Source organism: Schistocerca serialis, chromosome 2, assembly GCF_023864345.2.
Source record: "Schistocerca serialis cubense isolate TAMUIC-IGC-003099 chromosome 2, iqSchSeri2.2, whole genome shotgun sequence".
Taxonomy (NCBI): domain Eukaryota; kingdom Metazoa; phylum Arthropoda; class Insecta; order Orthoptera; family Acrididae; genus Schistocerca; species Schistocerca serialis.
The window spans coordinates 976,524,644-976,552,063 of NC_064639.1; the positions used below are offsets into that span (position 1 = coordinate 976,524,644).

Consider the following 27,420-nt stretch of genomic DNA (forward strand, 5'->3'; position numbering starts at 1 on the left):
GTTTCAAATTGTATGAAGCGGATGGACATGTACAGGTACAGAGACAACCTCGTGAATCCATGGACTTTGTATGTCAGCAGGGGACTGTTAAAGTTGGAGGAGGCACTGTAATGTTATGGGGAATGCACAATTGGAGTTATAAGGGACCCGATACGTCTATGTATGACTCTGACATGTAACACGTACGTAAGCCTTCTGTCTGATCACCTGCTTCCATTCACATCTCCAGCGTGCATTCCCACAGACTTGGGCAATTCTAACAGGAAAATGCGACACCCCAAATGTTCAGAATTGCTATAGTGTGGCTCCAGAAACACACTGAGTTTAAACACTTCTGCTCGCCACCAAACTCCCCAGTCATGAACATTACTGACTACATCTGGGATGCCTTGTAACATGCTGTTTAGAAGAGATCTCCACTGCCTTGTACTCTTCAAATTTATGGACAGCCCTGCAGGATTCATGATGTCAATTCCCTCCTACTACTTCAGACATTAGTCGAGTCCATGCCACGTCGTGTTGCAGCACTTCTGCGTGCTAGCGGGGGCCCTACATGCAGGCAAGTACACTAGTTTCTTTGGCTCTTCAGTGTAAATGTTACCCCACGGTTGGCAGACTGTTGTAAATACTGAAGGAGAATATACTATTGATGACTAAAGTCTCTGTTATGTGTATCTGTTCTGTTTCTTAAACTTCTGGAAAAATGCTACAAACTTGTGCACTATCTCAATATATATAAAAATGGGAAATACTGCTAGCAAACATCTAGAGAAGTTATGCACCGATTGACTTCGGATTTTTACACGATACCTTAATAAACATTTGGACAGACATAGACTATACTTTTTTTTTAATTCTCTCTCTCTCTCTCTCTCTCACACACACACACACACACACACACACACACACACACACACACAGGCAAACTTTATTAGCAAAAATCTCGAAAAGTTCATGACCCACATACTTCAAATATTTGCATAATACTCTAATAAATGCTTGGCCGGACACAGGCTACATATTATTTTAAAATACTGTATATCCACGTATAATCCATGCACCATTATTTTAAGAGGGAGGGAGGACTTAGTGTTTTATTTTAAAAAAATACTTATGTAATGATTTTATTCACTTTTGTCATCACTAGCAGAAGAATGATCATTGTCGTCGACACCTTCCCATAGTGTGTCGTCCTTGCTTCTGTCAAGTGAATTTGCAAAACCATATTTTTTGAAGAATTTTTCTGCAAGTGGTAGCAGAAAGGAGTCCCAAGCACATTTCACCCAATCACAAACCTGAGACAAATCCAGCCACTTGAATTTTCCACTCGGCATGAACTTGTAGTTTCCATCAGCTCTCCATTGTGTACACTGCTGTTTAAATGCAGCTTTGAATGGTCGATTTACACACACATCAAGTGGTTGCAGGACAGGTGTTAGGCCTCTAGGGATAATGACCAAGTCAGTTTTCCTTTTCTGTAACTTTCTCACACTTCCTCAATTATATGTCCATGGAAACTGCCCAGGACCAACATGTCATATTCATTCAGCAGCACACCAGGGCGACATTGGCGATCATGCGTCACCCAGTCATCCACAAGATCACTGTCCATCCATCCTTTCAGATTCACGCTCACCAGCATGCCTTTCACCGATATTTACAGAGTAATTTTTTTCCTTTAAAGTATCATGTAAGGTGGTAGTTTTCATTCACTGACAATTACATTCATCGTCACTGTACGCCTTTGCTTTTCGTTGCTGCCAGTTTGTATTGTGACACTGGATTTCCCTTTCCTGTTCACGGTCTTGTTGAGTGGTATCTCAAAATAGACTGGCATTTGGTTCATTTTACCAATATGTGATAATACATAGGAATTTTCACGGTACAAATTTATCATGTAGGAATGAAAATTAACTGCTTTTTTCATGTAATGCCCTGCAAGCCATTGAGTGATGGTAGTTTGCCTCTGGAAGCCTAATCCATTTTTATTGAAAAATCTTGATAGCCAGCCCCAGCTAGCTCTGAAACTGGTATGCCTATTTCTTTGGCTAAAGCCACTGCGGTAAGTTGGCAAATGTTGCTAGTCACCGCTTATCTGTATTGTCGCTTCTCATCTACAAAATCACAAAGCCTATTTTTTGAGGTCTGAATGCTTCGCTTTTCGGCTGCAAAATGCCTGGTGATTACAGTTTATTTCTTGATGCCATTTTTTGTTTTTTCACCCATCACTAATACAACCCCAGCTCACATCATACTACCTTCCTGTTGCATAGTTTGCAATGCTCTCTGCTTCTTCAATAATTTTTGGTTTTTCTTTAGCTGTGTATGAGCGATAACGAGAACTTGTAGCCACGATTAAGAAGTTAACACAGTTAATACCTCACTTCTAATGTGTTACTGACGTGTCACAGACTGAGGCCGCAACAACGTTATAGTGTAACGGGATATACTGCTGGATTCAGAGCAGTACCAATCTTATTACAATTAATCCGCACACCCAGTTTTTGTCCTTAAATTCAGGAAAAATTATGAACTGATTATTGTGCATATACAGTATACCGCATATAAATATGTAAGAGGTTAACAATTTTCATTTGAGGGTGTTGCTGCAGCATATATACAACCCAGTGTTAACTCCAATGTGGGTATATAAGCACTGACATGTAGGCAAGGGAAAAGTGTGGCATTTTTGTCTTTTCAATGTGCAAGTGGTTAAGTGTGGAAATGTGAACTATGGCGAAGTTATTACAAAATGAGTCCAAACAGGACCAAAGTGCAGTTATTCTTTTCTTGAATGCAGAAAGATGAACACCAGTGGACATCCATCAAGGAATGACAATGTGTACAGGGCAGCATGTCTGTTGAAAACCAACAATGTGGAATGGTGCGCCAAGTTCCATGCTGGTCGCGATTTGAAACAAGACGCTGGTCAATCTGGGAGGCCAGCCTCATCCATTATGGACAACAAGTGGGTGGTTCATGATGCAATTAGGGTGGACCAGCACAACCACTCATGGACTTGCAAAGAATCTCAACATCAGCTTTGGTAGTGTCCAACACACTATATGGCAGGATTTAGGCTACCATAAGGTCTGGTGCCAGTGGATAACTATGTTGAATGCCGAACGAAACCGGATGGCAGTTTCCTGTAGCACCTGATACATTCCAGTACTGAAGGCAACACATTACTTGAGCACATTATTGCAGGTGATGAAAGTGCCACCATAGGGAACTGGAATCTAAAGCATTGACGATGCCATGGTGTCGTTCTCCGTCCCCTCATCCCAAGAAGTTCAAGGTCCAGCAATCTGCTGAATAGGTGTTGCTCTTCCTGTTCTTTGATTACCGAGGCCCACTGCTTATTGATTTCAATTGATTGATTATGGAGTGCAATTAAGGTGAAACATCCAGGAAAAATATGACAAGCAATGCTGCTACTTCACGATAACGCACGTCCCCATATCGCAAATGTTGTACTGGAGAAATTGTGCTAACTCAGGTGGGAGATGCTTGAGCACCCACCCTATAGTTCGGAATCTCTACCCATGTAATTATCATGCATTTGGTCCCTTAAAAATGGCCTCATCCAGTTGGATGAGGATGTAGAACAGGTAGTTACACTTATTCACACAGCAGGACACTGTTTCACCAAATGCGTACCTTCAACCTCGTGCATCGGTGGGATGATTGCCTCAATGCTGAACCGATTGTACTGTGTATATGTGCAATTTCATTTACTTTTTCAGTCAGTTTTAACTACAATAGAATGTCAAATCGCACAGGTCATGTTACCCATCACCTCGGATGTTCATGAAACTTTGCTTATACTTATAACATAAGAATTTGGGAAGAATCTTTTTGCTCTCAGGCTACAACTTTTTTTTAAAAATTATTATTAATATCCAAATTTAAATGTGGTGATATTCTGATAACTGGACTCTGCAAGAATGTCAATGCAAAATAGTAATTATCTGCATAAATGGCCATGATTCAGGTGTTTATGAAGCTTTTGATTTGGAATTTTTTTTGTAATGTAAGAGATGCACATAGTTAACAGACATTTAATTATTTAAGCAGCAAAATTACAAAGAATACAAAAAAAATTAATGTGTGTAACTTTCCAATTTCCGGAAAAGTACAGACACATTCAAAAACACTATAATCACAGTTCTCCAACCTGGTGGGAACTTATGATTGGTATTAAAATAATCCCCAAGGCAGTACACATTGTAATAAAATAAAATTATTAATTGGTTTTCTACAAATGGACACACAAATAAACCTGAAATAGCAATACCTGACACCCACTGCTGCAATAGTCGATGCAAAATTTCTCGACACACTTAATGTAGTTTGAGAGAAAAAAAATGGAAATTTTTTTACAAACATAAATGCCACAACTGAAGCTTGTTATTTGCATTGCTTTACTTCAGACAAAAGTAATAATAACAACAGAAAGTATCTTATTTTCAACACATCACTGTCATATTTCCCCAGATGTCACAGACGGGAAAAAATTAATGACTATTCTTGAATTATAGGAATATAGAAAATCAACTTAAGCTGTTGTGGTACAAACAAAAATGATTATAAAAAAAGCCCTCTGAGTTTTGATAGATACTGGATGATCATTTAACATATATCCCATCATTGTCCAGAAGATCATTGAAATCAGATTATGTACACTGACAATCTATAGTAAGGCTGCCTCATGAAAGTAAAGGGCCCAAAGTTATAAATTTCATTGAAACATTTTCATTACATGGGTTAATTTTATTTAGGATGTCAAATTACAATCTTTAAACAATGATTATTCAGCCACACTAATGTTAATTTAAAATGTACATGTTCAGCAGTGAAGATCCTGAAACTTATCAATGAAACTTCTTAAGAGCATCTCTGTTTTTAATACATTGTGACAAATTACATTCTGTTAACTTCATATCTTTTTTATTAAAGTAATACATTCTGCCTAATAATGTTGATTCAGGTACACCAATAGCACATAAAATGCTTTTCAAAGGCACAAAACAAGTCTTCCTTCTTAGGCCAAAAGAATGACACTGCTGGTCCATGTGGGTGGAGAAAAAGTAGTTAAACGTCATCTTCATCACAAACATTTCTGACGAAGGCATGTCCACTGTGGGCATTTTCATTGAATGAAAAAATGAAGGAAGACTTTTCAGAAGAAGTTAATTTTCTAATCTCTAAAGAATCACAAGAAAATGGTTTGTAATGGTGAAAATTCCTGGTACCAGATATTATGCAGGTTGTTGAAAATCTCTTCTCGAGATTATTGTGAAGGAAATCTACATTGACTTTCCCTTAGAGGTGAAAAAAACATTTGTCAGTATTAGCTTTGCAGAAATCCTGAACATCAGATGTACATGTTATTTGTGCATCATCTGCTAGTCGAAGACTAGCTCTTCTCAATATATATTTTATAGTTTTTCCCAAACCATTGTACATGGATTTACCATGGCTAGTAGCAAAAAAGGAATGCTCCGCATCAATAGAAAAATCATTTTTGTGCTCAAACAAATTTTTAAAGTTTTTTATATTTTTATATTGAGCAGCGCATCCATCAGCAAAATAATGCACTTCCTTCACTTGTGGGTAATGCTCTGCCAGCCACTTAACCATTTCTTTCTGGACATCATTTACAAATTCTACGTCCTGTTCCATATCATCACTAATAAAGCAGTGGCTCACCATTACCAATTTACTTTCTTCATTTACCACAAATACACATGGATGGGATTTACAGCTGATTCTTGTCCAGTGGTAATTCTGAATGAAATTGAGAATTACAAAACTGTAGTTTTCAGCAAAGTCCATTAACAGAATTGCTTTTTCTAGAGTTAAGACTTTCTTTCAATTTTTTGAAAGATTTTGACTGACACTTAGATGTAAACGAGTGTGGTATAAGTGCCTGTAATTTTGTTACCAACAAGTCTATGTATTCACCAACAGTTGCAGACTGCTTTACTAATACTGCCCGATGACCTGTGTTTATCCACTGGCTGAACTCAATTTCATCATCAGTATCTTTGTAAGCTAATTTCCGTTTTAATAATTCTGACAGTCTGTCGACAATGGGACAATTATCACAGTGATTAAGCATGCAGTCACAGTTTTCAGAGTCATGAACAAGAAACACGTTCTTTGTATGTTTCTTCCATGTGTTCCGCATCCAAAAGCAGTTTTACGTTTTGGTGGATACCACACACACACACACACACACACACACACACACACACACACACACACACACACACACACACTGAATGAGTGCCAGCAGCAGCAGCAGCTAAAATACACTTCAGTTTTAGGGAAAAAACATTTAGAGAGACCTATGTTAATGTTTGGTTTCTCCCATTTAAAACAAGAGCACAGTACGTGACAATCTTTACCACCACATCACAAATAACTTTCCTGCTTTTTGATTTAGAAATTGATAAAATACCCATTTCTGTTTTCAGTTTCCTTGCATGTTGAACAACAACTCATTAACATTTGATTCTGAATTACATTTTCTTTTGACCAAGAGGGTGGAGCTAAAGTTAAAATTTAAATTTTTTCAGGAACTCTCACACTAGCTACTTTTCCTTTCATCAACAATATCATGGCATCAAAATCTTTAGCTTTCTTAATAATTTCATCATTAATTTTTTTCCTCTACAGTCAGAATCTTCAATACTGCAATATAATGCCCGATACACTTTCCTTTCCAAAACATGCTTCACTTTTTCTAGCTTCTTTTTGTCATATGAAGCCTTGCTGTGATTTGAAATGGAGTGAAGTTTTAAAGGAGAGCACCCCAAATCATGTAAAGTGTTATCAGCATCCTTTAATATTTTGACTTTTTAGTGCCGATTCGTGAAATGTCACCTCCGGGTTATCCGTATCACTTTCTTTTCTATCACTGATATCAGTTTTCTGTTCACAAATTTTACGGCATTCTGTGCACAGTTTCTGGCCTCATTTTACATAGATTCTTTTAGCACTTAATGTTTCACACAAATACAAGCAAACTGACCTCAAAGATTTTTTAACTGTTTGCCTGTGTTTTTCGAAAGGATCACAAGAAGTTCTTTAATGACTTTCAAAAATTTTAAGTAATAGTATCTGTAATGTCCACATATAGTAGCACTTTTGTGATCTTGTAGAAAGCTTATATTGGTTTGCAGCAATATCAAATTTGTTGCTCTTCACTCCACTCTATTTTTTGTAGAGTTTTTACTAAGGTATAGGTTGTCAAATGACACTTTACAACAGTGCATCAACTCACATTTTCCACTGCAATTAACTGAGCTCTAATTCACTTAAAACATACTTTATACAAGTGGAATGATAGGGCCCCACCACAAACAGAAAGACAAAGAGCAACTGCGGTCAAATAGACTAAATGTTGCATGCCAGTTATTCTCAACAATGAATTTCAGCAATTGCTGCATTGTTTTCATGCCTATAAAGGTTTCAAACAAGCTACTGCTGTCTAAGAACACTTTTTTTAGTCACTGTGAGCAGGTGACTAGCTGAACACACAATAATTAGTCTTTAAAAAATTATTGAATTAGTCAAATGGAAGGAAATAAATTATCACACTTAACGTTAACTTGTCTGCCTGGAATGAGTTATACTTAAATATGCAAATTTGATACCCTTGCATCTGAGCCAGTGAGACAGTGAGTGGGTGAACTTACTTAAAATGACCCTTTTCCATCACAGCAAAATGTATTTTGATTTCAGATATATACATGTGTGTGTGTGTGTGTGTGTGTGTGTGTGTGTGTGTGTGTGTGTCTCAATTAGCAAAAGACCCATCAAAATTTTTATTTTATTAAAAAGCTTACAATCTAGGGGATTATTTAAGACCAAAATTAGGTTCCCAGCGGGTTGGAGAAATGAGATATAAGCATTTTGCCACATGCTCGCAATTTTCCTGAAATCAAAAACTGACATACTTTAATATTTTTTTCCAAAACTTTCTTTGTAACTTTACACTTCAAATAACCTTATGCCTTACTTAACTACTGGAAAAAAAATCCCCCACAATCAAAAGCTTCATAAACACCCGAGTTATGGATGTTAATGTAGATAAGTACTACTTTGCATTGACATTATTGCAGAGCCGCCCCATTATCAGAATATCACTACATTAAAAATTCAATTCAATTTAAAATAAAGTTGTAGTCTGAGACCGAAAAGATTTTGCAGATGTTCCTATGTTACAAGTATAAGCAAATGTGCAAAGTTTTGTGAAAATATGAGATAGAAGGTTACAAATCCTTGAGTTATTGTGTGTTTTGACATGGAATGAGCCAAAAGTAGTTTTTATGGCTTATTGTCTTACGACTAGAATATGACTACAGAAAATCGTCCTAAACATTGCAGTCCTACCATTTCACAAATTAAAACCTTGCAAAATACTGTCATGGAAGCTGTTTTCATCACAGATCCAGAAGCTGGAGACCTCTTTGTCATATACTGTATACAAAATGATACCAACCACTTTCCCATTCACTTTCAAGCACCTTCAACTGCCAATCAAGGTTTTCTTTGCAGTTATAATAAACAAGGTCTCAAGGTTAGAGAGAGGTGGAAGTGAAGGAGGCGGGGGAGGAAACAGAAATACAGAGGGGGGAAGGAGGAGATGGACAGAGGAAGGGAGGAGGAAATGTGGAGAGAGAGAGAGAGAGAGAGAGAGAGAGAGAGAGAGAGAGAGAGAGAGAGAAAGAGGGGGTGGGGGAGGAAGGAAGAGAAATTTGATAAGGAAGCAGGGCAACATTAACAAATTCATTATATAAGGATTAAATTGATCTTGACAGTAGTCTAGCCTGAGCAGCCATAAGTTCAATTCTTTTATCTTGGCGGCTCACGCATGCCTGCCCAGACGCAGGAGATTGCTGCGTTGCCAGTTGCACGCGCCAAGAGAAGCAGCGCCATAATATAGTATAGTATAGTTCGCAAACTTACGTTTAGGGGGGAGCGCACAGTTTATGAAGTAAAGACACCACACCCGCATTAACCCTTTCGCTGCTACAGAGGCGTGCTCCCCGCATTCTGCACTGTGCGCGATTTTCTCATCACTGTACTGTTCGCCTGTGCAGACACATGGTGTTCTGACTGCGTTGAAACACTTATCATTCGATTTCACAAAAACTATTTGGCCCAAAAATTTGATTTTTACATTATCTTCTTGACTGATACCTTCCCCCCATAAATGACTTAATTTTGTTTCGATGTTCAACGCAGTTATTGAGCAGCATTAAATATAGTAAACCATTGCACGAAAAGAGTTTGCCGAAGTAAAAGTCCACAGCGTATACTTTCCGTATGGTCGATTTTAGTTGCCACTAGAAATTTCAAAAAATTACATTCAAACGAATAAATTTCACGAAGTAAGACACTTCGATATTGTTTTTAAATAAAGAAAATATTAAGCACCGAACAAGGTTCGAACTCAGAACCTTTTGCTTAGCAGCCAAGCACCTTAACCATTACGCTAACGCAGCTCATCATTCAATGGAATTCCTGAAGGACTTTAAAGCACCACGCAAAATACCGACAAACACTGTTGGTATGACTATGAATTACTCACATCAAAGTACAATAGGAAATAAACAATTACTGCTGTTCTTCATCATGAAAAAACGGTTAGTGAGAATGAATTTCCTTGCTATTGCCTGAATTAGGAGGCTTATTGCTTGTTTGGTTTAATTAATTAATAGAATATGAAGTAATTGGTATAAAGAATGCTTTTTTCCAAACTACCTTTTGTAGAAAGTCTGCTATCAAGACATTGCTTTTGTTCAATTACTTTATTTATGACTGAACGTTTCCAAAACTGAAGACACTCGTCCGTGCTCTGCACTGCAGCCGAGCTCTGGCAACGTCGTTCTCTGTTCATTGGCTGACTGTGTTTTGTGACATAAGATGCGCAGAACGAACCTAAACTCGGCCGCCGTCGTAAATGACGCGCACTTTAGTGGTCCTGTGTATGTGAGGTGTGCTTACTTGTGTGAATACAAAAGGGGGTTTCTTTTCTAATGAAGGCTTTGGCCACACGCTTAATGTGTAACAGTCTTTTTGTTGTGCCTGTTTGCAAATTGTGTCACCTTTACAGTGAATAGCAATCTATCCTTCCCATAATTGCTGATAATATTTCTGATTCCTGTGCAGAATGTCTGATTGTGTAAAACATAAATTTTTTTAGAGGTTACAATTTCTATAATTAATGGTTCAAGTGCACTTGCATGCAAAACTTCACGACGAAAGTAACTTTTGCACAACGTGTCACTGCCAGTTAACACAGCTCAACAAAATTTGGACCGTACGTAGAAAGAACTGCTACATTATAGCACAGAAGGATCTGAAAGAAGTACTGAATGTGACGAACAGAAACGACACTTTTATTCAAAGACTGAAGTCACAGCAATTTACGATGGACCCATGGACATTACAAAAAGTGGGTCATGATTCTTATTAGGGCATGTGATTGCCACGGACATTGATGCATGCTCTGCAACGTGCTTCCATACTGACCACAAGACTGGTGAGAAGTGGACAGTGTTTCATTCCTCCACCAGCATTGTTGATATGTGGTGGATGGTAATTGTTGCATGTGGACATGCTGCAATACATCTTCCAAATGCATCGCAATGCAAACGTGCTTGATGAGATTCCAGTTGGGGGAACAGACAGACCAGACCATTCACTGAATATTCTCTCGTACCAAGAGCTCCTCCAATCTGTGCAGCTTGATACGGTCACACAATGTCATCCACATAAATGAAGTCAGGGCCGTATACACCCGACAAAATGCACATTGGGAAGGAGTACAAAGTCACAATAACACTGATCGATAAGTTGACTGTGTTCCAAGATTTGGAGGACAGTATGTTCTTGCAACATTACGCCACCCACACAACACCTGGACCAACAAAATCAAGCTTGACAATGTTCCTAGGTGCATTATATGCTCCCAACTCTCAATGTATGAGGTTCCGCAACAGTGTTCCTGTACTACACCTAACTTCCATAGTGCATACATGAACTGCAGATCTGGACAACCGTTTCTGAGTGGTGCAGGACTACTTTATGAACTATCCAGCACATCACAACTCATTTATCGTATTTATCATAGGTTGTTGTTCTCTGGGCAGATATTACAATTAGCTCCACTAAACATGCATTGACACCTCGAAGTAGTAAATAATTTTTGAAAATGTAGCTTCCCTTAACATAAAAAATAATATTTGGAGCTTCTGCAACAACTCAGCTGTTTCATTTCGATATAGTACCACCTTTTGGAAAGTTTTCATTGCAGAAATGAAGGAGTTTAGTGTGGACTCTACCTTGATTAACTCGTAGAGAATTTATTAGTGAGCAAGGCATTTAAACTCAGTTTTATGGAGGTATATTTAGTTATAATTTTTAAACAGAAACCACACATCAGCTACATTGGTACATTAAAAGCAGAGTTGTTTTTAAGGTAACAGCCCCTCTTAGCATCTGAGCGGAATGAAGTTTCAAAACAACTCACCTTCTGTGTCCTCTGTTCTGGCGGTGCAGCTCCCCTTTCCTTAACTCGCCCCCTGTCCCTCTCCCTTTCACGTTCTCTGTCTCGTTCTTTGTCACGCTGCTGCTGAGAAGCAACCCAGTTCTCAACAAGTGGAATATTTCCACCTTGCACAGGCAGAGAGACTGGAGGCACTCTTTCCACCTGTAGCGGATCTGTCTTGCGCACAACACTGTCAGTTTCACCCGCTGCCTTTGCTGCTTCCATATCTTCTCTTCGTCCAAAATCTACACACAACTGTTTTGGATTGGAGACAGGCCACCTTATACCATGGAGCGCATGCCGTGTCTCCCTTGCTTGGTCCTCTGTTTCGTACTATGTAACAAACAACATCTCATCTCATTAGCAAATCCAACCTTCCTCATAATTTTCAAGACAGCTTAAGTTTTCATATTTATATAATTATATGATTTTGCAAATGACCTTATACAAAGAATGAACTTTTTGTTGTTCAAAAATGACATTCCCATAAATAAATAACTGACATCAAACAAATCACAATGCTAACAGAGAGTTACGATGTTTTAAAGAGTACTGAATAATCAAACACATGAAAACTGACAAAAATTTGCTGTAATATTTTATTCCTCATAGCTCCTGCATTCAGAAATTTTCTCTGCAGATTAACTGCAAGTTCGTTTGTGAATGGAAATCTTTGAGTGGCTAGAAGCAACACAGCTGAATATATAAAACTGAAACCAGTTATAATGGCATCAAAGGGACCGACGGTTTACAGTCATTATAGACGGTGGTAGCACAAACTGTGTTTTTGCCTTGTTTTTTGATAAAAATTTGCATATCTGTAAGTTTCAGGCTGCCATAGAGTAACAGTCCAAAAAGTATTTGTGGAAAGGGATTGAAGAGAAATTTTTCTTAGGTTTATGCCCTGCATACAGCAAGAAAATGCTAGTAAAATGTAAAAATCTTCCAATACGTGAAGAAAATAGCAACTATGTAACTTATTCAATAACATCAAACATATTCTTAGATAATGAATGAGGCAAATGTTGAGCATGTTTAAAACTTACTGTAAGTGTTTCATAGTATAACAGACATGAATGACAGTTTGTGACGAAGCAAGCGGGGATATTTTTAGTTCTCTTGTTTTGCCATCTGTCTCCTTAAAATTCATTTTTCCATATCCGACTATTTACCATTAGCATGCGTGAGTATAATCTGCATTTTCATAAAAGAGTAAGGTTGGCCCTCAGTTTTAAAGAATGTAACACCAGATCTAATTTCGTGCTTAGTTTTATGTATGTAGTTGATTTTCTAATTTATTTTGACTATTCCTAGTTAATATCTTTCATTACAGGGTGAAATCAGTAATTGTTTCGTAACTTAAATTCTATTGTTGACTTATAAACAAATATAAATTCTATATAATTGTAAATATTTGGAGGAACAATTAATTGTATGCTTAAAGGATCTATTTGGCTCTATTCGAAAACATGTTAGCAAAGCAAGCTTTTAATTAATTCCAAAGTATTTAACAGTTTTGTCACAAGTATTGTTTGTGTAACAATATTTGTTAATTTCATGATTTAAACAAATAATCTTGTAGTAGAAGAAAATGTTAAAAAGAACTAATTTTTCGATGTATTCAGTTAATTTAACTTCGAACAATATGTAGTTTCAATACCCATTATTGTGAGGATATATAAGGGCCCGATTTTTGGTCCCGAGACAGTCAATCCATGGCAGACTTTCAGCAAGAAACCTGTGTTGGTTAAATCAACAACTATGCATCGTCTTAACTGTGAAATAAGTGTAACACAATTACACCATGTTTTAAAACAATGACAGTGCCGGTTTAATACGTACCACAATTTATTTGAAAGACTGAACCGTGTCGTTAGGCTTTTTCTGCTCTTAGATGTTCAACAGTAAACTATTGCAGCAGTATGTGCATGTTTGCCTACAACCTATTAATGGGGCTTATCGAAAGTTAAACAATAGTGCACTGGCCATATAACTGTGTATTATTGGGGGGGGGGGGGGGGGGTAAACTGTTAAAGTAAAGAACTGTGAAACGCAACTGTGCACCTGTCAGCTAAATTATTTACAGTAGTCAGTGTAGAAATTACAAACCCCATTTTTCACCCAGTGTAGCAACGCAAGTACGTCGACACCGAGGACAATCAATGAAGAAATAAAGCAGGCAAATGTCACAAGCTCCGTTCTAGTTACTGTATTACAAAAATTAATCTTAAGTCCTGAAATGAAAAGGCAGTATTCTATACATAATTAAACGAAGGCCTACACTTTCTCCTGTGTTTCTCTTCAAAATTTTATAAACATGTGATGTACTTTACCTAATTCATTGAACGTATCTAATACAGATAAGGACAAAACGAGTAATTCCACTTCTGTACTTAAAAAAAAAATTACCACCACTGGAATTTAATTTTTTCGTTTTCTACATCACAGCAAGACAATTTGTATTTAATTTTTTAAGCAGTGCTTTAACTTTAAAAATGCAATACAGTAACTTAAGTACATTATACTGTTCTGCGTCAGATAATTGGTCATCTTTGTTTGCTTTTTGTATTTAAGGCGTGCATACCCATTCGCATTTGACGAGTCATTTGTTTTAATGCCTCATCTGAAACCAACATTCTACAGAAAACAAGATTTTGAAAATAAGCATTACATTTTTGTTAGTAGTTCCCAAATATGTGACAAACAAAAATGAACATTGGATGTTATAGCCAACATATTTCTCAGAAAATGTGGTAAAAAATAATTTGTTTTATAAGATAAGTCACAATAAGCGAGTAGTACTTAGCAACATTTAAATAGAGTGCTTACATAGGATTTAGACAGGACATCAGAATTTGCTGTTATGGGCAATACATTGCTACAAGGGGTGTCACTATGAACGGTATTGACTGTATATCAATCAGTAGTGAGCACCTGTGAGCACCAATAATCTGATGAACAATAATCACTTTCGTAGTCCAATAACATAACATGAAATACTAGGACACTTTCTGAGCTGCTAAATTCAATGTCAAATGTTTTATTGCTATCTATGTTTGAACACACTACGTACTAGTGGCGATAAGCAACCATAATTAGGCTGACACTCACTTGTACACACTACTGTCAGCAAACAACAAATCCAAACAGAATTTAAATCTTTTAAAGTTTGCTACACTGCCCACTTAAAGCAAGAAAGAAGAGAATACTAATGAGGTTAGGCATCAAAATAACACAATATTACCTGCACAAAACATTTTGATTTAATTTTATCAATCCAGAAGCCATCTTCAACAATAGTACCAGTCCTTGCAAGCAATTCCTTCAGTTGGTGAACTGTGAAAGGCCGTACCAAATTGGTTATAAACAATATGTCGGACACCTTGTTTTTTGGAGGACTGGGGGAACGCTGCAAGGTCCGGGCATCATCAGACACAATTGAGATCTTCCTCACAGCAAACCTATCTGAAAAAAAACATAACCAGTGCTGTGTTAATCTTCAGATATAATAAAAAGGGCATCCACAGCAAAAAGGCGGAGGACAGACAGGAAAATAGTCATTCTCAAAATCATTCTCAAAACAAATGGTTCATTAGTAGCAGACAAACAGACAGACACCAAAAATCACAACATGTTGCCTGCTCTCGATAGGAATGCCAACTTTCATTTCTGAGACAACTGCAATGATTCTATCGATTCTGATGACACTGTTAATTTGCATGTAACTTTTCCATCACCATACCATAATGCCTGTACTTAAAATTCAAAAGTACAAATTCATAAAATCAAATAATTGAATGCAAGAGGAAATGTGATTTTTCTTAGAAGTTAATTTGTAATTCAGTGGTCATCCAATAAATGGAATCATTTGAAGAAAACAAAATTATTTGGACACAACACAACTGTTATTAACAGAAATCTAAATCAAACATACTTGATAAGGAGTAAAACCAAAATTTTCGATGGGCATTTACTACTACTACTACTACTACTACTACTACTACTACACTAGACACTCGATAATCCGTCCATTTCTGGCACATATGGGTATCGGATTAGTGGAAGTGCCGGTTTATTGAGTGTCTGAAATTTATTTTATTCATTTATTTTGTTTTTATTTATTTTGAAAACATAGGGGATATAGTGTACTGTACTTTATTAAACCGAAGGATACAATTTTAAAACACAGAGGATATACTTTATTAAGCCCAAAAATATAATAATTTTCCAAGAAAACTTTGTCCTTGAGTGTATAATTTTTAACTGTCGCAATGATGACATGTGACGTGGCTTGCTTTATCACGCAACCACTTTACAAGCATTTCATCTGGTTGTTGCATGATGTACCCCGCCAGGAAGACCTCGGGAACTTCAGCACCAGCAGTGTGAGAAATCTTCATGCTCGACCCTCCTGTATCCTCTTCTTCATCACTTTCATCATTACTTTCTTTCACGCTTTTCCTTATTTCTTCATATGTTAAAGTTTGGTCCGTATCACAGTTTTCTTCATTCAGCCACTTAGTAACATCTTCTTCAATTTCTCCTCCTCCTCCTCTAAAGGTTGTGGAACATTTCAGTTAACAAAGTAATTGATAATACTGAATTGACTGGCTAATCGCTGCCACTCACTACTGGATCTAACTTGGCATCAATGCATGGCCACAATTTTCTCCGGCTCTTCATTGTGGTAGCACTCTCCACTTTATCCCACGCTTCGACTGCTTGGAAAACAACATCACGTAAGTTAATTGCCTTCCGCATAGTCTCCATAGAGTCGTTTTCACTTTTGTTCAGCAAGGAGACGAGAAGTGAATGTCGATAATGACGTTTAATTGATTCAAAAATTCCCTGGCCCATGGGCCGAATTAGAGCTGTCACATTGGGCGGGAGAAAGAGTGCAATACCATCGGACTTTAGATAAACATATGAAGGATGACTGGGAGCACTGTCAGTTATAAGGATAGTTCTCAGTGGAAGCTTTTTCTTCTTTAGCTCTTTCCTCACTGCTGGTACAAATGTTTCACGGAACCACCGAGAGAATATTTTTCTGTCCATCCATGCTTTCTTCTGAGCGCAATACTGCACTGGTACAGTATTTATGTCATTGTGTTGAAAACAACATGGCCGTTGGGAGTTTCCAATCACCATAAGTGGTAGTTTATGACTCCCATTTGCATTACAACATGCCATTAATGTTAGCACTGTTTCTATTGCTTTTAGCCACGCGATTCCTTCTTGTTCTTGGCAGCTAATGTTTTTGAAGGAAGCATCTTGTAAAAGAGTCCTGTTTCGTCAGCATTATACAAAGCATCAGCAGTTAAATCTTCTTCCTCTATTATCTTCCGTATCTTGCTTATAGACTCATCAGCATACTTATCATTAGCTGAGCGATTTTCTCCGGTGACTGTCAGCTGCCGAATGCCATGTTGTTTTTTCCAGTTTGATAGCCAACCTTCACTCGCTGCAAACAAGTTACTATCACCAAGTTGTTTGTTAAATGCAGCTGCTTTGTCCATTATAATCGGGCCACTGACTGGAATTCCTTTACTGCGTTGTTATATGAACCATCTATAAACAGCTATATCCAGTTCTTCATTCTCACTCTTTTGCAAAACCTTCCGTTTTCCCAACTCACTATCCATTTGTGTTGAGTACTGTTGAATAACATCTTCCGTTATGCTGTCATAAATAGTTGCTCGTCCAGCACTGAACTCAGCAGCAATGGCTTTCTGCAAAGAACCTCGATTTAACTTATCTAAAATGTCGAATTTCTGCTTGAGGTTTTGCGTAAAGTGTTTCCTTTTAAAAGACATGATTCTGAACTGTAAAGAAAGCTACAATTTCAAACACAGTATATAAAGCATTATTTAACTAAGCATTGTTGTGCACAATAATTCACTGTGTACGTGTTTTTGGATGAGACCGAACTACCGAGGGCTGGATTAATGAGAGTTACTACTAGAATTACATGGTCGTGGTGGTTTGTTTCTCCTGTACATTAACTAGGATAATGTATCTCATGTTAAAGACTTATATTTTCCAATTAAATTTTATTCTGGAACTTACCAATGTCGTACAAAGAAAACTGAAATCCTTGCTAATGCTTTAAGACCCTTCTAGACTGTGATACACCAACTAATCCAATTAGACCACACTTACAACTGTTTAATGGCTGTGTGTGTGTGTGTCACCCAATGCCGGGGGCCTGACCTCCAGCAAATACGGAAGTGGTGTTAATTGAGCGATTTGTTTGACGTGTTTAAGTGTTCATCTGTGCACCATGATTATGTGACAACAGTGCCGGACACTCATGATTTGGATTGCAGTGAGGATTGGGTATTCAGTGCCACATGAATACTGGCATGTGATGACATTAATAGGCGAACTGTGATGAGTTAACAATAATCACTTTGACAGACAACAGGAGTAACTGCCTCATTTGTGCTGTTTAAACAAAAGATAAAAATATTAACAACAAGTATTTACTGATTATTACTACCTGACATCCTAATTAGCTTTGTTGGATTTGACACGAAACGACTAACCGATCAGCCTTTATCAGTTGCACACGGTCAAACTATTCTAAACTGTTAGGCTGTAATCCACTAGTCAATAACAGTGGGTTTAATAAGGGAGTGTTTGAATGTTTTACACAAACAATTACATATTGGGGAAAGAAGAACTACAAGACAAATGAAAATTACCCTCGATTCATTCTTCGCTTGAAAAAAAAAAAAAAAAAAAGAAGGGAAGTACCAGGGGTGAATAACTATTGTGGTATCTCGTTACTACCATTAATGTACAAGATCTTGTCACTATCCATAATGTACAAGATAGTGTCACTGTCCACAATGTACAAGATCTTGTCACTATCCATAATGTACAAGATCTTGTCACTATCCATAATTTACAAGATATTGTCACTATCCATAATTTACAAGATATTGTCACTATCCATAATTTACAAGATATTGTCACTATCCATCCTCAAGTGATCAGAACAACAAATCAAGCTGCATAAACTGAGAGAACATTGAGGAAGATTTAAAAAAGTTTTGGTCATCAGTGGAACAAATACAAATCTAAAAATGTTAATAAGACTATTCTAAGAGGAAGACAATATGTTACTACCTTTGTATATTTTAAGAAGGCACATGACTCCATCAATTATGATGTGCTACTAACATACCAGCAGAACTGAGAACTTGATGAAAAACTATTAGGTATAATAAATGCAACTGTTACTAAAATGAAGTCCAAACTCAAATTTAAGGGATGTATCTCTACACCCTTTGAAATCAAAACAGAGAAGTAAAGTTTGGAACCTGTTTAAATCTCTCAGTACTGAGACATACAAGAAGACTGTGGAGATACACTTTAACTTCTGTAGATGAGATAGCCATAATGTCAGATGTCTTTGAAACAGCAACATAACAAATAAATGTGAACTGGAAAAAGTAACAGAACAAACAGGCTTGCAATAATTTTTGAGAAAAATGGAAAAAATATCAAAAATTGAGGGCAAAACAAACCAATTAAATAACCAGTATGGAACAATATAGCATACGAATTTATTTAAATGTGTATGTGAATGGATTAGGCTTGATAAGGACACCTTGAAAGGGAAAATCCAGGAAAATGGAAACTAAGGTAGTGTATCTAGACACTCCTGAGCGTCTTAAGTATGTTATACAGAGATTAATGGAATTATAAGGAAACGAGAGAAAGATTTTGAACAGTACACTGCGTCTATATTGTACAAAAGGAATCTACAAAAACAATTAACAAAAAATATATTCTGAAGGAATATACACTGAAGAGCCAAAGAAACTGTTACACCCGCCTAATATCGTGAAGAGTCTCTGCAAGCATGCAGAAATGCTGCAACATGACATGGAATGGACTCAACTAATGTCTGAAGTAGTGCTAGAGGGAACTGACACTATGAACCCTGCAGGGCCGTCCATAAATCCAAAAGAGTACGAGGGAGTGAAGATCTCTTCTGAACAGCATGTTGCAAGGCATCCCAGATATGCTCAATCATGTCTGGGGATTTTGGTGGTGAGCAGAAGTGTTTAAACTCTTAAGAATGTTCCTGGGGCAACTCTGTAGCAATTCTGGACACGTGGGGCGTCACATTTTCCTGCTGGAATTGCCCAAGTCCGTCAAAATGCACAATGGGGCATGAATGGATGCAGGTGATCGGACAGGATGCTTACGTATGTGTCACCTGTTAGTCATATCTAGACTTATCAGGGGTCCCTTGTCACTCCAACTGCACATGCCCCATATCATTAAAGAGCCTCCACCAGCTTGAACATTTCCCTGTTGACACGCAGGGTCCATGGATTCATGAGGTTTTCTCCATACATATACATGTACATGTCCATCCACTTACAATTTGAAATGAGACTCGTCTGACCAGGCAACACGTTTCCAGTCATCAGCAGTTGAATGTCTGTGTTGACAGGCCCAAGCGAAGCGTAAAGCTTTGTGTTGCGCAGTCATCAAAGGTGCACGAGTGGGCCTTCGGCTCCAAAAGCCCACACTGATGACGTTTCGTTGAATGGTTCGCACGCTGACACTTGTTGATGGCCCAGCATTGAAATCTGCAGCAATCTGCGGAAGGGTTGCACTTCTGTCACGCTGGATGATTCTCTTAAGTCGTCATTCGTCACGTTCTTGCAGGATCTTTTTCCGGCTGCAGCATTGTCAGAGATTTGATGTTTTACCAGATTCCAGATATTCATTTTACACTCGTGAAATGGTCATACAGGAAAATCCCCACTCCATCACTACCTCAGATATGCTCGTGTGCTGACTATAACACCACATTCAAACTCACTTAAATCTTGATAACTTGCCATTGTAGAAGCAGTGACTGGTCTAATAACTGCACAAGACACTTGTCTTATATAGGCAATGCTGACCGCAGCACCATATTCTGCCTGTTTACGTATCTCTGTATTTGTATACACGGGCCTATATCTGTTTCTTTGGTGCTTCAGAGAGAGAGAGAGAGAGAGAGAGAGAGAGAGAGAGAGAGAGAGAGAGAGAGAGAGGGGGGGGGGGAGGGAGGGAGAGGGGCGGGAGACAGGGGAGGGGTGAGAGAGAGGGGGAGGGGGGGAGAGAGAGAGAGAGGGGAGGGGGAGAGAGAGGGGGGAGGGGGAGAGAGAGGGGGGAGGGGAGGGAGAGAGAGGGGAGGGGGGAGAGAGGGGGGAGGGGAGGGAGAGAGAGGGGAGGGGGGAGAGAGAGGGGAGGGGGGAGAGAGGGGAGGGGGGAGAGAGGGGAGGGGGGAGAGAGGGGAGGGGGGGAGAGAGGGGAGGGGGGAGAGAGGGGAGGGGGGAGAGAGGGGAGGGGGGAGAGAGGGGAGGGGGGAGAGAGGGGAGGGGGGAGAGAGGGGAGGGGGAGAGAGGGGAGGGGGGAGAGAGGGGAGGGGGGAGAGAGGGGAGGGGGGAGAGAGGGGAGGGGGGAGAGAGGGGAGGGGGGAGAGAGGGGAGGGGGGAGAGGTGTGTGTGTGTGTGTGTGTGAGTGTGTGTGTGTGTGTCACTACAGATAGTGAAGGACAGTCCTGAGCAGAAGCAGACATGGTCCAGTGTGCATAAGATGGCTACCAATTCTGCAGTAAAAACACTAAACCCATCTGTCAAGGAACGAAGTTCCGTATGTCTTGCATAGGTGTAAGCATAACCAGTGTGACTAGCAACCATGGAGCCATCAGTATAAATCACTTCTGAACCCTGGAATGAACTGAGGAGGCAGTAGAATTGGTGGCAAAGGACCTCCGGAGGGATAGAATCCTTTGAATTGGTGGAGAGATCAAAACAGACCTGTGGCCGAGAGACACACCACGGAGGGGTATGTGCGTTTGCGGAGAAAAGAGGTGGTAAAGGGAAGTGCTCGAGCTCAGAAAAGAGTGACTGAATGCAGGCAGCCATGGTAAGCCCACATCGTGGTCGCCGCTGCGGGAGATTGATCTCCATGTCTGGATAAAGACCATAATTAGGGTGCTTTGGGGGGCAGCGAATGCGGAGTGTGTAAGATATCAGCTGATGTTGGCACAAGACTCGCAGCGGTGGAATCCCCGCCTCTGCAAGAAGGCTAATCATGGGGCTGGTCCGCAAGGCACCAGTCGCAAGTCATACCCCACAATGGTGGATGGGGTCTAGTATCTGCAATGTCGAAAATGTCGCAGGACCATAGACAGGACTCCTTAGTCCAAATGCGACTGGATCAGTGCTTTGTACAATCACAGCAGAATAGAGCGGTCTGCACCCCAGGTGGTACTGCACAGACATCTAAGACCATTGAGATGTAACCAGCGCGTCCTCTTTAGCTGGCGAAGATGAGGGAGCCATGTCAACCGGACATCAAAGACCAGACCCAAGAAGCGACGGATGTCCACCACCTCAAGGGACTGGCCATTGAGGAACACGTCCGGATGGGGATGGACTGTACAGCGACGGCACAAATGCACGACACACATCTTGGCCACCGAAAACTGAAAGCCATGGGAGAGAGCCCAAGATTGCACCTGGTAGACTGCCCCCTGGAGACGGTGTTCAGCAGCGCCCATGACGGAGGAAGCAAATTAGATACAAAAATCATTAGCATACAAAGAGGGGGACACTGTTGGCCCAGCAGCCGCCCCCAGACCATTAATGGCGACGAGAAAGAGAGGGATGCTCAGCATGGAACCCTGTGGAACCTCATTTTCTTGCCCATGGGAAATGCTGTAGGAGGAATCAACTTAGACCCAGAACGAGCGACGAGAAAGAAAGTTACGGATAAAAACAGGCAGAGTGCCAGGAAGGCCCCATTCGCGAAGGGTGGTGAGGATGTGGTGGTGGCGCCAGGTGGTGATGTAGGTTTTATGCAGACTGCAATGAGGTGTTGCCGATGGGCAAAAGCCGACCAGATAGCAGACTCCAGATGGACCAAGTTATACACCGCAGAGTGGCCACAGCAAAAACCACCTTGAGTTGATGACAAAAGGTCACGGAATTCAAGGATCCAAAACAGCCGCCGACTCCCCAAGCATTCAAGGAGCTGGCAGAGGGTATTGGCAAGGCTAATTGGATGGTAGCTATCCAATCGAAGAAGTGGCGTCCCAGGCTTCAACACTGGAATAACAATGCTTTCCTGCCACTGGGTAGGTAATACCCCCCTCACTCCACAGACGGTGGTTCTCTTGTGAAGGAAGAGAAGGGCAGACTGCAGTAAGGTCTGGCACGGAATTACACCAGGCAATCTTGGCACCCACCAGCCATGGATCGCACGGCTAATGTGGAGCTGCAGATCGCCTTTCAGTGGGGTGCTGGGAAGAGGAGTCCTGGGAGGGAGTTCCAGTACCGGCAGCTGCCGAAGAAGGGGAGCGTTTCTCCAGTGGGGGAGGGGGAGCAGCACCTGAAGGGGTGGGTATGGGTACTTATGGGGAGGGGGAGGGGGGTGACTGAAGGTGAGGAGGAAGGTGTGGGGTGAAAGGGGCAGGGCTGGGAAGAGGAGGGGGTAGGAGAGGGAATGGACGTAACTGAATCAAAAGTAGAAGTATAGGCACGGGATGGAGCTGGTCGTACCTTCGACAAGCCTCAGTGTAGGTAAGTTGATCTATGGTCTTGTAATCTTGAATCCGTCATTCTTTCACATACACCGGGCATGCTGGTGAGCGTGGAGGAAGCTGCGCATTACAATTTACGCCCACTGGCGGGAGAGCACAGGCACTCGCCTCATGGAGTCCTCGCCCTGCAGTCACAGCAGAGGGGATCATTGGTGCAGCGGGAAGACATGTCCAAACCGTAAGCATTTAAAGCATCTCATTGGTGGTAGAATGTAAGGTTTTACATCACACCGATACACCATCACCTTTACCTTGTCTGGGAGGGTATTCCCCTCGAAGGCCAGGATAAAGGCGCCCGTATCAGTGCGATTGTTTTTAGGGCCTCGCTGTACATGGCGGATAAATCAGACTCCTCACCGCTCGAGGTTTGCACAGAGCTCCTCGTCAGTTTGGAGAAAAAGACCCCAGTGGAAAATGATGCCCTGTACAGAGTTCAAAGATTGGTAGGGTGTAATGGAGACTGGGATGTCACCAAGATGGTCACAAGCACGCAGGGCTTCAGACTGGGCAGCAGCTGATGTCTTTATGAGCAAAGAACCAGACTGCATTTTACTCATGGATTCCACTTCGCCATACTTATCTTCAATCGTCTCCATGAAAAACAAAGGTTGTGGCAAAACTTTCGCCATCTGTCCTGGTACACACCAGGTACTGAGGGAAAGGTTTCAACCCAAGCCAGCCAGCTTGACGCTCTTCCTATGGGGTGGCCAGGGAGGGGAAGGTCGAAGGAGGAGTGTCATGTCTTCTATCACTCTTAGAGACGGCCACAGAATGGCCAGGATGTTGAAGCTTTTGTTGCTTCATGTGTACAGCGTCTGCCCTAGTACCACTCACTCCGACCAGGGGCTCACCCCGTGGGCGCCACCCAGCCACAGCAAGGGCCGTCTAGCACGGTGGCCATTGCCGGGAGTTCTGATACCCCAAAATGATGAGCATCAACTCCTTGGCATACACGAAGCGTTAACAGCTCAGGTACTAGCAGTGTGATCCTTGTGTTGTCAGGGGGCTCAGTCAAGTGGGTACTTAACAACCCCACCACACGGACTGGCTACTGTGCTGGTGACCTAGCAGGAAGTGGTCCAGGGTGCAAGGGGAAAAGGGAGGAGGAGGGGGAGATGAGCCTGCACCATGGAAACTAGGTTGGGAGTTCATCCCCAAATGGCTCACACTGAACAGAAAATGTGGAAATGGAGGTCAAACCCCAAGGGACCAAAAACACCGAAAAGGAGATGGAAACAGCAAACTAAACAATAGCACATACCAAAACATTGCTGGGAGGACAGCCATGAAGTCCACTAAGAGGGAAAGGAGGGGGCAGGGAGAAAGGAGCAAGGACAGGGAATGAGGGGGACAGGGATGGTAATGCAGTCTGGAAAAAGGAAGGAGACTGCAATAGCTTGGGGGCCCGTGCGTGCCACAAGCATACACACAAAAGGGACTGTGGCCCTGGGGGGAATTTGCTATGTTAAAAGTGTCAGCATTGTACAATCATTGGAGCTTTAGGCAGGTCTTTGTTATAATGTGTTAGGTTTCACGGCTGAGTACTATATCGCATTATGTGGCATGTATCTTAAATAGACTCTTCAACCGTCACACATGGCATGCCACCAGATCATTGGGCACATCGTTGCTTTTGTACACTTTTTATTTTGCAAACAGGTTCTTACACACACTATCTTTCCAAATTCGGCTTTGCCAGATGATGTATAATACCAGTAACTGAAAATTGGTTACATTTTTTATATTTATATGCAGAAAATAGAGCTATTTCAAACTATCTCTGACAAAAAACTTAATCTGGATTAGTATTAATTAATTTTGCGTTTTTGCACTTTTGAGGTAGAATTCACATCTATTTCACAAAACGCAAATTTATCTGGTCCTACTTATCACTAAAACTGGGTAGACATTTATTACCACTGCATATTTGGTGAATATTTAAACAATTACAAGGAACCCCTTGACTGTGAGGTCACAAGTTCAATATCTAGCAAGGTTCATTTGAAAGTGTTGCATTAACAATTATGACAAAAAAAACATTAGCTGCTAATGACTCACCATCTTCATCAGGAGGGTGACAGAAAATGAGTGTCCTAGAGGTGCACATATCAATCTTCTATAGTGTGTATGTATTACACTTCACAAAAACGTTCAAGAAATGTTCAAAGGAAATGATGAACTTCCATCATGAACACCAAATAAAAAATTGCACACCACAGTGATCACAAATATTCACACCATCAAGATGAAAGGTGCACTCTTTGGGAGTTACATATTGTACCGAGGGTCTGCTAGGTACCCACTCTTTAAAGAATGCATGTAGAATCATACTGTGTAACAGGGTGATTAGAACTGATGGAATGCGATGGCATGCAACTGAATGCGAAACTGTCGTTGTGAAGCTTATCGTTAAACTGGTTATCATTTAAGGAGTAACTGCAGATGATGTGATGATGATATGATATGTTTTATAGGCACAGAAAGAACAAACATCCAGAGGCTGAATTTGTCCAGTGGTTCAAATTGGTATAAATTGCATGTCATACACTTTTCATGAGGGATAGTTTTGTCTAAAGGAGTATGATATCTATACGCAGACCAGGAATCAAGCAAAAGCACGTTATTTTGACCAGCTGTTGGCCAAAAGCAGTGCTGATACCATAGCTGTACTGCAAAATCTGTAGAACACTGATTTTGAATCTGTAACGTGTAAGTCCTCATTAGCTTATTGCAGAGCCCTTTTGTGGGTAATGATACCCGTACTTGCAAATGCTAGATAGGGCATACTAACTACTTATGTAGAAATAGGATCAAAAATAACTTTATTTGCACTTTACAGGATCTCTTTCGGTGTGGTTGCTATATGTTGACTGGTTTCCCTTTCCAGTCACTATGGTGCGGGAACTATAACCAGTAGAATGTGGCTGGTAGCCACAACTATAAACAAATGATAATTTTAATGGCCCAAGGAGTGTAGAGTGGTTTAGGGAAAGAAGCCCTGCCTCCCTCCCACAGGACAGCCATTTTACACCCGTGTTCTGCGAGAGCAGAACTGACATAAGGATCATAAGGATTGCCAATCCCTTCTGGTGTTGTGAGACCTCTCTCACCTGTGGTAGAAATGTGAGAAACTGAAAGATTACTAGATTCGGTGTGTGCAAGCATTTTTGTGCAATATACTCAATACTGATTACAAAAATGTGCTGAAAAACGTGACAATGTGGAGAGAAACAGGCACTAGCGTGAATCGGACAGGTAGTAATTCATTCAATATATTTATAAATAAATGTGTATTTCATATATTTATAAATAAATGTATATTTGTATAATATGTACTGCTATCAAATGAATACTGCTGTGTAACAAATAGTTCAAATGACATAACAATATGCTTGCACAAACTTAAGAACCAAAAATGGAAACCATTTCCTATAATTCTTGGATGACTATTTTCCCTTTCTACATTTTGATTAGACGATTAACGAGGCACAACTGGAGCCAGTCAATATTTTACATTCAATGGGCTTGGGTAACACACTGAACTGTTCAAAACACACTTGAAAATAAATGAAGAGAGACTGTCCACAACGCCAAAGTTCCTTGCAAAGATGGTGAAATTCACTATAGTCTTACCATTTACTAATGATACGATGCAGCTGCTTTTTTTCTTCCTTGAAAAGAGTGCGAATACAACGTATGGCTATAAAATAATGGGACTGATGCTGTCACAGAGTAATACCCAAAGATGAATGACCAACAGCTGTGACGTATGAAGTCTTCTCAGTCGAATGCGGCATCTCTGGTTTCTAGACAAATCTGCACGGCCGTGGCCTTCACTTGTGTAAGAGCTGTTACTTTGTTTTCCCAGAAAAATGACAAGTGTAATAATATTCAACAAACAGTCATGAAGTTTCACACGAAACTTGGAAGAAACCTATCTACCTAAAAGAAGTACATGGCGAAGACAGTTTATCATATATGTGAGTTTGTGAGAGGTTCAGCCGTTTCAAGATGACTGAGAAGACGCTGGAAAGTGACACACGACCTGGATGCCCTTTAACATAAAAAATGGATGAAAATATTGCGAAATAGGTAATCTGATATGATCTGACTGTCGGTTGAATTTTTGATTGATTGCTGAAGCTGTAGGAATTGATCAAGAATGTAAGACAAATTTTACGTAACCAATTTAACATGAGAAAAGTGTACGTGAAACTAGTGCCAAAAATTCTCACGA

General features: G+C 40.1%; 1 protein-coding gene across 3 annotated transcripts in view; it reads right to left on the minus strand.

The window, feature by feature from the left end:
• Positions 1 to 27,420, minus strand: part of LOC126458385 (apoptotic chromatin condensation inducer in the nucleus) — a 113,363-nt gene that overhangs the window by 20,171 nt on the left and 65,772 nt on the right. For all 3 annotated transcript variants that reach the window (XR_007585625.1, XM_050095374.1, XM_050095373.1), the window contains exons 9-10: positions 14,811 to 15,031; positions 11,549 to 11,899 (exon numbers count right to left, since the gene is read on the minus strand). Coding sequence is in view for 2 of the 3 variants with exons in the window: in XM_050095374.1 (XP_049951331.1) it covers positions 11,549 to 11,899; positions 14,811 to 15,031 (572 nt within the window). In the remaining variant the exon portion in view is untranslated. The remainder of the gene's footprint in view (positions 1 to 11,548; positions 11,900 to 14,810; positions 15,032 to 27,420) is intronic.